This window comes from Nilaparvata lugens, chromosome 9 (assembly GCF_014356525.2).
Source record: "Nilaparvata lugens isolate BPH chromosome 9, ASM1435652v1, whole genome shotgun sequence".
Classification (NCBI taxonomy): Eukaryota; Metazoa; Arthropoda; class Insecta; order Hemiptera; family Delphacidae; genus Nilaparvata; species Nilaparvata lugens.
Window position 1 is genome coordinate 39,900,252 of NC_052512.1, and position 14,690 is coordinate 39,914,941.

Consider the following 14,690-nt stretch of genomic DNA (forward strand, 5'->3'; position numbering starts at 1 on the left):
GTCTTTTTATATAGTTTAGGTTATATAAGGGGAGATAACTTTATTATTCGGTTTTATTTTTTAGTCTTTATATTCATTTTAAGAATATTTTTTTTAATTATTATACCTGATATTGTTTGTTTAATATTAGGTTGGGATGGTTTGGGATTAGTCTCTTATTGTCTGGTTATTTATTATCAAAATTTAAATAGTTTAAGTTCAGGTTATTTAACTTTATTTATTAATCGTTTGGGTGATATATTTTTAATTTTATGTATTTGTTGTGGTTTTAATTATGGTTGTTGACATTATTTATATTTTTTTTCTTTTAATAGATTAAATTATTATATATTTATTTTTTTGGTTTTATCTTGTTTGACTAGGAGAGCTCAATTTCCTTTTTCTAGTTGATTACCTGCTGCTATAGCAGCACCAACACCAGTTTCTTCCCTGGTTCATTCATCAACTCTTGTTACTGCAGGAGTATACTTATTAATTCGTTTTAATAAATTTATTTCAATTGAATTGAATTTAATTTTATTAAATTTGAGTTTGTTGACTATTTTACTTTCTGGCATGGGGGCATTATACGAAAATGACTTGAAAAAAATTATTGCTTTTTCTACTATAGGTCAACTTAGATTTATAATTTTTTCAATTTTAATAGGTTCTCATTATTTAAGATTTTTACATTTATTAATTCATGCTGTTTTTAAGTCTTTATTATTTTTATGCTCTGGAATTTTTATTAGAGGATTTATAGGTATGCAGGATATTCGGTATATAGGTAATTTAGGATTTCAAAGTCCTTTAATTAGATCAAGTTTTTTAATTTCTTTATTTAGATTATGTGGTTTGCCCTTTTATTCAGGTTTTTTTTCGAGGGATTTTATTATTGAAATAGTAATTTTAACTGAAATTAATTTTATTTTATTTTATTTTATTTTTTCTATCAATTTATTTAACTTTAATTTATTCTTTACGATTATTTTTTTATTTATATATAAATAGGGTTAAGATAAATTTATTTAATTTTGAAAATGATTTTTATATAAGTTCTTCTTGTTTAATTCTTTTAATTTTATCTATTTTTTTTGGATCGAGACTTTTTTGGTTATTAGATTTAAGTTATATTAATGTTTTTGATGAAATTTATAAATATTTAATTTTATTTTTTTTTGTTTATTTTTTTATTTTAACTGATATTTTTTCTTTATTTAATAAAAATGTATATAATTTTTTGGGGTTTTTTATAGGGCATATGTGATTTTTACCTTTTTTTTCTTCTAAATTTATTGTAAGTAAGTTTTTTAATTTAAGACACTTAATTTTTTTAATTACAGATTTATGTTGGACAGAGTATCTGGTTTCTTTAAATCTAATTAATAAATTACGTTTTGTAAATATTTATTTAAATAAATTATTATTAAATTCATTTAAGGTTTATTTGGTGTTTTTTATTTTAATATTATTTTTAATAATAATTATATATTTAAGTAGCTTAAATTTAAAGTTTAACATTGAAAATGTTTAGATGTATTTTAATACCTTAAATAAGTTTAAGAAATATTTTTTTTCTAATTATTGAAAATAATTTGTTTTTTTTTAAACTACATAAACAAGGAATTGACATATTAATGTCTTTAAGATAGTTAGCAGCTTCTTAACTATTATCCTTTTAACTAGATTTTTAATCATTTTTTTTATTAACAGTAAAATGCTTCTTTTTAGCTTTAGTTAAAGTATGGAGATTTATCTCTTAAATTAAGTCGAAATTAATTGTAGTTTTACTTCTTTACTATTTTAAGAGAAACAAATTTGTACCTTTTAATTGCAATTTAAATGTTATAATTAACTATTCTCCCTTTATTTAGATCATTCAATAATTCCGTTTATTCATTCGTGGTAAAGACCATATAGAATTAATATACAAATTAATATACTTAATGTAAATCATTTTTTTACTGTTATTAATTTTATAGAGATGAAAATTGGAAGTATAATAGCTATTTCAATATCAAATATAATAAAAATAATAGCAATTATAAAGAAGTGGATTGAAAATGAAATACGTGATGAGGAAAAGTTTGAGAATCCACACTCAAATGGGGAGGATTTATTAATATCTATAATTGATTTTTTAGAAATTAAAAATGACGTTGATATTAATAAAATTAATAAAAATATAATTATTAAAAGACTTATAAATATTTTTATTTTTTCTTTAAAAATTAAACCTTTTAATTGGAAATTAATTATACTTTTTATACTAAAGAAAAATTTATTTCATCAATATAAAATAATATAAAGAAACAATCAAATTACGTCTACAAAGTGTCAGTATCAGGCTGAAAGCTCAAATCTAATATGATTTAAGTAATTGGATTTTATTATTAAAATTCTTTCTAAGGCTGTTAAAATAAAAATTGTACCTATAATTACGTGGATTCCATGGAATCCAGTCGTTATGAAAAAAGATGAACCAAAAATTGAGTCTGAAATTGTAAATGGTGCATTTTTATATTCTCACCACTGAAGAATAGAAAAGTATAATCCTATTGTAATAGTAATAATCATTCTTTTAATTGTTTGGTTTAGCTTATTTCTTAGAAGGGAATGATGGGCTCATGTAATTGAGGCTCCAGAACTTACTAAAATGATAGTGTTAAGAAGGGGAATTTCTATAGGATTAAATGGGGTTACCCCCTTAGGTGGCCATTTTATCCCAATTTCGATACTAGGGGCAAGTCTAGAGTGTAAGAATCTTCAGAAGAAAGATAGGAAAAATATAATTTCTGATATAATAAATATAATCATTCCTATTTTAATTATTTCCTTAACAATTTTTGTATGGTCACCTTTAATTGAAGATTCCCGTTTTACATCACGTCATCATTGAGTTAGATTAATTATTATAGTTAATCTAGATAAATAAAATAATAAAGGTCTTTCATTTATTAAGTTAATGAATCCAATTAAAAAATTTAATATTGAAAATGAAACTAGAATAGGTCAAGGTCTTTTAGTTACTAAATGGAACGGATGATTTTTTTTCATATGGAACTTCTGAAGAATATATAGTTATTAAAATAGAAAATACATAAGCTTGAATAAGGGCAACTGAAATTTCAAATAATATTAAAAAAAATTGTATTAATCCAATTAGTATGATAGTTTTTATTTCATTGATATTACCTAAAAGAGTTATTAATAGATGACCTGCAATTATATTAGCAGAAAGTCGTACACTTAATGAAATTGGTCGAATTAGATTTCTAATTGATTCAACTATAATTATAAATGGGGCTATTGTGGGGGGGGTTCTTATAGGTAAAAGATGTCTAAATATTAGGTTGGTGAAGTTCAATCATCTATATGTCATTAAAGAAATTCAAATGGGTAATCCAATTGCAATTGATACTGAAAGGTGTCTAGTAGGGGTAAATGTATATGGAGAGATTCCTATTAAGTTGATGGTTAAGATAAAGATAAAAATTGTTTGTAAATTTAATATAAATTGCTTATTAAAATAAATGAAACTTATTTCTTTTAAAATGAAATTTTTTAAAATTAATTTAGTTATAGAATTTCGAGATTCTGATATTCAGAATTTATTTGGTATAAATAGTAAAATTAATATTAAAGAAATTCAGTTTGTTCATAATGGAGAAGGTGTACTGGGGTCAAAAGATGAAAATAGATTTCTTATTATTTTTTTTCAAAAAATAAGTTTATTTTAATTAATTTAAGTGTTAGATTAGTTATAAATAAGATTGATATTCATCTACATGGGGACATTTGTGGAATAAAGAAATACTAATGGAGTAATTTTAATTTGACAAATTAAGGTTTTAATTTAAACTAAATTCTCTCATTAAGAGTATTCTTTAGTTTACTATAATTTGGTTTAAGAGACCATTACTTAATTTCAGTCACTTAATGACTAATTTACTTTATTTTATTCATTTTACAAATTTTTCTAGTTTGACAGATTCAAGTATAATAGGTATAAATCTATGATTTGTTCCACAGATTTCGGAGCATTGACCAGTAAATAATCCGGGTTTTTTAATTAATATGCTTGATTGGTTTAGTCGTCCTGGAATTGCATCTATTTTTACTCCTAAACTAGGAATTGTTCAGGAATGTAATACATCTGAGGATGAAAAAATCATTCGTAGTTGGGTAAGGAAGGGGGCCTTTATTCGGTTATCAACTTCAATTAGTCGAAAGTCACTAATTTTAGAATATTTTATGTAAGAATCAAATTCTTTTTTTAGTTTATCAGAATATTCATAAGATCAGTATCATTGATGACCTATAGATTTAATTGAAATTGTTGGATTAATTAGTTCTTCTATAGAATATAGAATTTTAAGTGAAGGAATTGCAACGAAGAAAAGAATAATTGTTGGTAGAATAGTTCATCAAGTTTCAATAACTTGATTTTCATTAATATTTAAGTCAATAAGTTTATTATAAATTAGTGAATTTAATAAAAATACAATTATGGTTGTAATTGAAATAATAATAGACATGGTGTGGTCATGAAAAAAAGTTAATTGCTCTATAGTGGGGCTATAGGCGTCAGGTAAATATAATTTAGTTCATGAAATTTCTAAAAGAAATTTATGGTTTCATAAATGAATTTTAAATTCATTACACTATTCTGCCATATTAGAACTTAATTAATATAGGAATTTCATTAAAGGAGTGTTCTCTAGGGGGTAAATTTATTTTTCATTCAATTGATTGAGGTTGATTTGTTTTAAACACCATTTTTCGTTTAAATCTTAATCTTTCTCATATAATAAACATTAATATTAAAATTCTAATTAAGGAAATGAATGAACCCATAGAAGAAAAAAGGTTTCACAGGGTGTATATATCTGGATAGTCAGAGTATCGTCGTGGTATACCAGTTAATCCTAAAAAATGTTGGGGAAAAAATGTTAAATTTACTCCTAGAAATATGGAATAAAATTGAATTTTTAGTCATTTATTATTTATGTTTCTACCTGTAAATAAGGGGTATCAATGGATAAATCTAGCGATAATGGTGAATACTGCTCCCATGGAAAGGACATAGTGAAAATGAGCCACTACATAATAGGTATCATGTAGAATAATATCAATTGAGGAATTTGATAATATTACACCTGTTAATCCTCCAATAGTAAAAAGTAAAATGAATCCTAATGATCAAATTATTTGGGGGGAAAAGTTCATTTTGGAACCGTAAATTGTTGCGATTCATCTAAAAATTTTGATTCCGGTGGGGACCGCAATAATTATAGTAGCTGACGTAAAATAGGCTCGGGTATCAATATCTATACCTACAGTAAATATATGGTGAGCTCAAACAATAAAACCTAAAATTCCAATTGCAATTATTGCATAAATTATTCCAATAGATCCGAAAGTTTCCCTTTTTCCTCTTTCTTGTATAATAATATGAGAAATTAATCCAAATCCTGGAAGAATAAGGATGTAAACTTCTGGGTGACCAAAGAATCAGAATAAATGCTGGTAGAGGATTGGGTCTCCACCCCCGGTGGGGTCAAAAAATGATGTATTTAGATTTCGGTCAGTTAATAGTATAGTAATTGCTCCAGCTAGAACAGGAAGGGATAGAAGGAGTAAAATAGCTGTAATTAATACAGATCAACAGAATAGAGGTAATTTTTCTATTGAAATATTTTTTGATCGCATGTTTAAAATTGTTGAAATAAAATTAATTGCACCTATAATTGATCTAACCCCTGCGATGTGAAGAGAAAAAATGGTTAAATCTACAGATGGTCCGGAATGGGATGTTACTCTAGAAAGGGGGGGATAAACGGTTCAACCTGTTCCAGAACCAGTTCCAGTGAGTGATCTTGAAATTAATAAAATTAAAGATGGGGGTAAAAGTCAGAATCTTATATTATTTATTCGTGGGAAGGCTATATCTGGTGCACCAATTATTAAGGGTACTAATCAATTACCAAAACCTCCAATTAGAATTGGTATTACTATAAAGAAAATTATAATAAAAGCATGTGATGTAATTAAAACATTATAGATTTGATCATTTTTAATTAGAGATCCTGGTTGAGTTAATTCTGATCGGATAATTATACTACTTATGGTTCCTATAAATCCTGACCAAATACCTAGGATAAAGTAAAGGGTTCCAATGTCTTTATGATTAGTAGATATTAGCCATTTTTTCATTAACTAAAATCTAAATAGGGTGTCTGATTTAGGTAATAAATTGTAAATTTATTTAAGGGTTAATTTCCTCCTATTAAACTTAATCTAAGGCTTAAACCTAAGGAATATTTTCAACTTTGAAGGTTAATAGTTTAGATAACTTAAATCCTTAGTTTTTCTAAACCTTATATTCAAATATGATTTTAAATTGCAAATTTAAAGGTGAATGTGTTTTCTAAGGGATTTATATTCAAAAAATTAATATTATAGGAAATACTATTAATTTAGAATAGAAAAAGATTTAGCTGTATTATTCTTAAAATTTTTCTTTTTTAGGGAAAATTGCTTATATGTAAATAATTGATTTGAATATACATGAATATTGAGATTATGAGGTTAAAATTATAATTCTGGGGAGAATTATAAGGGGTTTTAATTAATTCATTTTGGGAAGAATCCTAAAAAGGGGGGGGCCTTATAGATTACGAAACTTCCTCCTATTAAATTAATTTTAGGCTTTAACCTAGGGAGTGCATTCAATTTTATAGGTAAATATAGTTTATATAATTGGAATCTCGGTTTTTTCTAAACCTTATATTCAAATATGATTTTAAATTGCAAATTTAAAGGTGAATGTGTTTTCTAAGGGATTTATATTCAAAAAATTAATATTATAGGAAATACTATTAAATTTAGAATAGAAAAAGATTTAGCTGTATTATTCTTAAAATTTTTCTTTTTTAGGGAAAATTGCTTATATGTAAATAATTGATTTGAATATACATGAATATTGAGATTATGAGGTTAAAATTATAATTCTGGGGAGAATTATAAGGGGTTTTAATTAATTCATTTTGGGAAGAATCCTAAAAAGGGGGGGGCCTTATAGATTACGAAACTTCCTCCTATTAAATTAATTTTAGGCTTTAACCTAGGGAGTGCATTCAATTTTATAGGTAAATATAGTTTATATAATTGGAATCTCGGTTTTTTCTAAACCTTATATTCAAATATGATTTTAAATTGCAAATTTAAAGGTGAATGTGTTTTCTAAGGGATTTATATTCAAAAAATTAATATTATAGGAATACTATTAAATTTAGAATAGAAAAAGATTTAGCTGTATTATTCTTAAAATTTTTCTTTTTTAGGGAAAATTGCTTATATGTAAATAATTGATTTGAATATACATGAATATTGAGATTATGAGGTTAAAATTATAATTCTGGGGAGAATTATAAGGGGTTTTAATTAATTCATTTTGGAAGAATCCTAAAAAGGGGGGGGCCTTATAGATTACGAAACTTCCTCCTATTAAATTAATTTTAGGCTTTAACCTAGGGAGTACATTCAATTTTATAGGTAAATATAGTTTATATAATTGGAATCTCGGTTTTTTCTAAACCTTATATTCAAATATGATTTTAAATTGCAAATTTAAAGGTGAATGTGTTTTCTAAGGGATTTATATTCAAAAAATTAATATTATAGGAAATACTATTAAATTTAGAATAGAAAAAGATTTAGCTGTATTATTCTTAAAATTTTTCTTTTTTAGGGAAAATTGCTTATATGTAAATAATTGATTTGAATATACATGAATATTGAGATTATGAGGTTAAAATTATAATTCTGGGGAGAATTATAAGGGGTTTTAATTAATTCATTTTGGGAAGAATCCTAAAAAGGGGGGGGCCTTATAGATTACGAAACTTCCTCCTATTAAATTAATTTTAGGCTTTAACCTAGGGAGTACATTCAATTTTATAGGTAAATATAGTTTATATAATTGGAATCTCGGTTTTTTCTAAACCTTATATTCAAATATGATTTTAAATTGCAAATTTAAAGGTGAATGTGTTTTCTAAGGGATTTATATTCAAAAAATTAATATTATAGGAAATACTATTAATTTAGAATAGAAAAAGATTTAGCTGTATTATTCTTAAAATTTTTCTTTTTTAGGGAAAATTGCTTATATGTAAATAATTGATTTGAATATACATGAATATTGAGATTATGAGGTTAAAATTATAATTCTGTAGAATAGCTCATAGAAGTGGTGGTGTATGTATATTCACTAGCAATGCTAAACATACCCAAACTTATGAACTGGATTTTGTTAAGAGATTTTCTGTTGAGATGGATTTAGAGGTGACGGGACTAAGGTTAAAAATTGATGATCGATTTGAGGTAGCAGTGTTAGGTATCTATAGGTCACCAAATGGAGACTGGCAAAAATTTTGTGAGCTGCTCCATACACTTTTGGAAATTACAACCGCTCGTTTCACAAATGTTATAGTAGTAGGAGATTTCAATACCGATTTTGCCAGGCAGGATAAATGACAGAGGACATTGGAGATATTATTAATATGAATAATTTAGAAATTAAGGTCCACAAATATACAAGAGTAACTCGAACTTCACAGACAATTATTGATAATATCCTCACAAATATAGAAGGTTGTAATGTCAGGTTAGGTAGCTCAGATCTATCAGATCATAACTATCAAATTTTAGATGTTAAGTTGCAGGGCCAGAATCCAAGCAGAAAAAAAACTTTTGTGAAAGAAATTCAGCAATATGAGCTAGGAAATATAAATTGTTTGAAGCAGGAACTGCTTCAAGAAAATTGGAGTAGTGTTTATAACAGTTGTAACCTAAATTACAAATATAAGCAATTCATTGATACTCTAAGATTTCACATTAGTGTATGCTGTCCAATAAAAAAAGTCAAAGTAAAAAGTAAATTAAACAAAGTAGATGAATGGATAACTGAAGATATTCTTACTCAAAGAAATATTGTTAGGGAAGCTTATGAGGAATTTAAATTAGTGAGGGATGTTCCGAGTGAAGTCAAATACAAATGTCTAAAGAAAAACTATGCAAAAAAAGTGAGGAAAGCTAAGTGTAAGAAAACAGCTGAAATATTAACAACTAGTACCAATTTTAACTCTGCTGTTTGGGAGGTAATTAATAGAAATAGGAGAGCAGCTCAAAAAGATACAGTTACTAATGTCCCTAGGATAATCGATGAACATGGAAATTATATGGATGATAGTATAGACATTTGTAACTTTTTCAATAAGTATTATCAACAGGTTGCATATAATCTCCAAAAGTCACTGAACACTAATACTTATAATACAACTACATTAAATGCTGAGCCAATTGAAAAGGTATTTAAATTTCATCCATTATCAAGAGATGAGTTGTCAAGAATAATAAAACATTTGAATAACAAAAAAACAGTAGGATTGGATGGGGTCTCAAGCAAAATTTTAAAAGAATGTGAAAATGAATTACTGGACCCTTTATTGCATCTCCTTAATACTTCACTAGAGCAGGGTATTTTCCCTGATGATCTGAAACAAGGAAAAATCTTGCCAATTTTCAAGAGCGGTGATTCTGAAAGAGTTGAAAATTATAGACCCATTAGTATTCTAAATGTAATGAGTAAAATTTTTGAAAGAGTAGTTTTAAATAGGCTATTGATGCACCTGGAAGAAATTAATTTCATATGTGATGAACAGCATGGGTTCCAGAAAGGGAAATCTACTAAGACTGCAATAGTATCCCTTGTTGAAAGACTAATGGATATAAGAGATTCAGGTGAGAAGGCAGCCGCAATATTTCTTGATTTATCCAAAGCTTTTGATTGTGTGAACCATAGAATATTATTGGAAATACTAAAAACTGTAGGTGTGAATGGTATAGAACTAAAATGGTTTGAATCATATCTCATAGGTAGAAACCAGTGTGTTGAGCTTACCAAGGTGGATGGGAATGAAATAGTAAAAATTAAATCTCAAAAACTGGAGGTCCAGGCTGGAGTACCTCAAGGCTCAATTCTGGGTCCCTTACTGTTTCTGTTGTATGTGAACCAATTACCAAAAGAGTTAAAAGATCACAGAGCTCTGTTGTTTGCTGATGACACATCGCTTATCTTTAACAATTATTTATTAGATAGTCTAGAAATAAATGCTTTTACTGGAGTACAGTCAATTGTCCAATTCTTGAAGCAAAGGCAATTAACAATAAATAGTTAGAAATGTCAATTCCTACAATTCATAAGTAAATATAATTCAGTAGAGGATAGAGAAATAAATGTGTTTGTAGAGGAAAATGAATTAGACCAAGAAGAGAAAGTAGCATTCTTGGGAATTTTATTGGACAGGAAATTAACATGGCTTCCTTACATTGAGAGGATATGTAATAAGATATCATCTGGGGTATTTGTCCTGCGGCAGCTTGCTAGGCTGAATGATAAAAAACTACTGTTAACTGCTTACCATGGACTTATACTATCTCATATTAGGTATGCTATTTTAGTATGGGGTAATTCATCTCAACAAAATATGGACAGGGTGATTAAGATTCAAAAGAAGGCACTCAGATGTATAGAGAAAGTGAATAGGTTAGACTCTTGTAGGCCTTTATTTAAAAAGCTTGGTCTATTAACTGTGCCATCTTTGTATGTATATGAAGTTGTAATGCATGTGAAAACGAGTGGTGTGATCCAGAATTCAGATGTTCATGAGTATAATACGCGAAACAGAGCAGATTATCATATAATGGGTCACAATAGTAGGTTATTTGAACAAAAACCAGATTATATTGGTAGGAAATTTTATAACAAGCTACCTCAAATCTTGAAAAGTAATGATGATTTGAAGATTTTCAAAAAACAAATTAAAAAATATTTAGTTGATAGAGCTTTTTATAGTGTACAAGAATTCCTTTCAAACCTAAACTATGTTGAACTAAACTACTTAGTGTTAGAATTATTATGTAATAACATGACTTGTCTTATACTCCATGACTGGAGTCTTTAGGACGTAATCTTAAAAAAAAAAAAAAAAAAAAACACGACACGGATAGATTAAAAACACTTAAAAACTAACATTTAAACAAGAATTTTCGGAGAGGTGGGCCCCCTTTGTCAATCAACCAGGAATTTGGCTGATTGACAATAATGTTCAAATCTCACCACTTCACTTCCTGGTTGATTGACAAAGGGGGCCCACCTCTCCGAAAATTCTTGTTTAAATGTTAGTTTTTAAGTGTTTTTAATCTATCCGTGTTGTGTGTATCCTGTTTATATTTATATTAGTTCTATTTGGTGTTTCCCGATGTATGTGAGAAGTGTTTTAATATACAGTTGTCTTAAATTGTGCACAGGGAAGTCCGAGAACAAATTCTCGTTTAAATGTTAGTTTTTAAGTGTTTTTAATCTATCCGTGTCGTGTGTATCCTGTTTATATATATATTAGTTCTATTTGGTGTTTCCCGATGTATGTGAGAAGTGTTTTAATATACAGTTGTCTTAAATTGAGCACAGGGAAGTCCGAGAACAACAGCGATGTGGGATATCTGGGTTCTTTTTACTTTCTTTGCCCTATTACCATAGGTAAGGAAAGTATTGCTTTCCAAAAAAATTAAGGTACCCTAATTTCAAGTTTTCTATACATTTCAAGGTCCCCTGAGTCCAAAAAAGTGGTTTTTGGGTGTTGGTCTGTGTGTGTGTGTATGTGTGTATGTCTGTGAACACGATAACTCCATTCCTAATCAACCGATTGACTTGACATTTTAAACTTAAGGTCCTTATACCATGAGGATCTGACAATAAGAAATTCAATAAAATTGAATTCAAAATGGCGGATAATTACTAAAAAACATGTTTTTCACGGTTTTCTCGAAAACGGCTCTAACGATTTTCTTCAAATTTATACCATGGATAGCTATTTATAAGCCCTATCAACTGACATGAGTCTCATTTCTGGAAAATTGCAGGAGCTCCGTAATATTCTTGAGAAAAATGGCGGATAATTACTAAAAAAACCATGATTTTCAAGATTTTCTCAAAATAACTTGACCGATTTTTTTCAAATTCATACTCTGGATTGTTATTTATGAGCTCTATGAACTGGCATGTGTCTCCTTACTGGGAAACTAATGGGGGGTCCACCCCATCCTTGAGAAATGGACTTAGTAACCTCCTTCTCGTGCATGAGGTAGGTAGGTAGCGCAGTTCATAAAAAGAACACATAGTCGAGATATTTCATCTGTAGAACAGCTGTTTTGACGACTTTAAAAAAATGACGACTAAAAAAATCATCGAGTTTCACAATAATTTACACAAAAGAAAAAGTACTCTGAAAACAATTATATATACACATAATATACAGAAGTCTGATCGTAGTTTCAAATATGAGCAAGGAAAGTTGTGTGAGTGTACCACACCAGATTTTTCAAGAATTTTTTGTAAAATGGTGCGCTGGGTAACTGAGAGGCTCCAGACTAGCAGATGACACCCCTCCCCAGACAATGATACCATACTGTAACACCATAAGCATGGTATACTCTATAACTTAATCTGGTATCAAGTACTTGGCTCAACTGAGATATACTGAGGTCCACGTTATAATGACACTATTTGTTCAACTTTGGTTTTGCTATCCTTGTCTATCATTCAACAAAGCCGGTGGTACTATCCTTTTCTAGGTCCACAACGGTGCCAATTATGTTTTTTGACAATGTAGAAATATGATTAATTAATGCAGAGAATCGGCATCGCTATTCTTCTATCTTCATCCACTGTCATTATAACGTGGACCTCACTATAGACCATACAGCATCCGTCTTAGCCTTTGCTTGACACACTGCATATGTGGTGCCCAACTCAGCTGATGGTCAAAAATGAGTTTAGAGCGTGCTCTAGAAGTGTCTGATGTTTTGTAGTTGCCTGAAGATCATCATGTCGTTGGATACCGAAAATTTAAGAGGATTGTGTTGTATCTAATAAATATTTCAAAGAATAATTGACCGAGCGATGTGAGGTCTAAGATTCAAGTCGACGGTTTGGCATTTCTCTTGATGTTTATATGTTGCACGTTCACGGCGAAACGCGGTAATAGATTTTCATGAAATTTGACAGGTATTTTTTAATTGCGCGTCGACGTATATACAAGGTTTTTGGAAATTTTGCATTTCATGGATAATATAAAAGGAAAAAGGAGCTTCCTTCACACGCCAATATTGGAGTAAAAATCAGACTTCAACTATAGAATCATTCATAATAAATCAGCTGACAAGTGATTACACAGATTTGTGGAGAAGCCAGTCTATGAGAATACTGCGTGAGGTCTACTGTTCACAGAACTACTAGTAACATAGCCACCTCTAATACAAGGTCCCGGCCTACGATATATCAACGTCGCAGTGAAGGCCTAGAATCTATAACATGATTGGTGAAAAAATGCCAGCTGATCTTTTTCACCAATCATGTATAAAGCTGCGTACACATATTCGCGCTTCCAACCCGCACCGAGCACGCTCCTCCCTCCCTCGATCATCAATCGCTCTGCTGGAGTGACGTTCGGTTGCGGAGCAGAGCGACAGTCTGTACGCACCTTTAGATTCTAGGCCTACACTGCGACGTTGATATATCATTATTGTTGATAATCATTATTATCAAATTACGAAAAATTTGAAATTTCAATTTATTCACAACACACAAAAATACAATGAGAAAATGCGATATAGGCTACAAAAAAAATAGCAGAAACAATGAGAACGGGTCATTTCAGAAACAACATAAGTCATTTTTTGGTCAAAATTTGTTTATGCAGAATCTTATTATTTGAAGGTAAATAATTTAGAAGTTTTTAGCTCAAAAATTTCTAGTTCCATTCAAAATTTAGACTTTTTGAATAATTATTTAGTTATTGTTCTAGATTTTTTAATTTCAGATTCTGATAGTATCTATTAGATTCAAAATTTGCTCGTTTATCTGAGTATTGAAGAGTGTAAATTGTATTTTGAAAAGTGAAATAATCAACATAATCGACATAATCAACATTTTGATTTGGACAGTATATAGTGTAAATTGGAAATGGGACAGTTTTGGGCATGAGCCTGTTGTGCCTTTCCTCATGTTAAGTATCTGTACACAATGTAAATAAATAACTAAATAAATAACTAAATAACTAAATACAGAGTTCTCCTGAGAAGCCACATAAGTTAGGCTTGTAATCTAACCTATATAGAGAAGCCTGACTTATGTGGTTTCTCAGGAGAACTTTGTATTTACCTTCAAAGAATAAGATTCTGCATTAAACCAATTTTGACCAAAAAATGACTTATGTTGTTTCTAAAATGACCCGTAAGAAATTAAATACCTTATTGCTAAAATGATGTGTGCTGGAAGAAAGAGGAGGAAAATACCTTGCCAACTATGGTTTCCCATGTAATAGGCAGGTAAGGTAGAACTGAAAGGGAAGGATGTATGATAGGGAAGTGGAAGAAGGTAGGTAGATAGGCATGGCTGAGGGAAGGGAAGATAGGATGTGAAATAACAATAAAGATAACGGTTACAATAATTTAAGGATTAAAAGATAATAGCTTTTTATCCAATTAATGATTTCCTGCTTCATTTTCTTTGTAATTTTAGCATTGTTGAGATGATGATCCGGAATTTTATTGATTATTATAGTACTTAGATGAATGAGTTGCCG

At 28.7% G+C, this 14,690-nt stretch overlaps 1 protein-coding gene across 1 annotated transcript; it reads left to right on the forward strand.

The window, feature by feature from the left end:
* Positions 1 to 390: 390 nt before the first annotated feature.
* Positions 391 to 3,383, forward strand: LOC120352971 (NADH-ubiquinone oxidoreductase chain 5-like; the record flags this gene model as incomplete). The annotated part of the gene is given in 2 exon segments (XM_039435334.1): positions 391 to 903; positions 905 to 3,383. Coding segments are annotated over 2 exon segments (855 nt in total), but the record flags the coding sequence as incomplete, so codon positions are not given.
* Between the last annotated feature and the right edge of the window lie 11,307 nt (positions 3,384 to 14,690).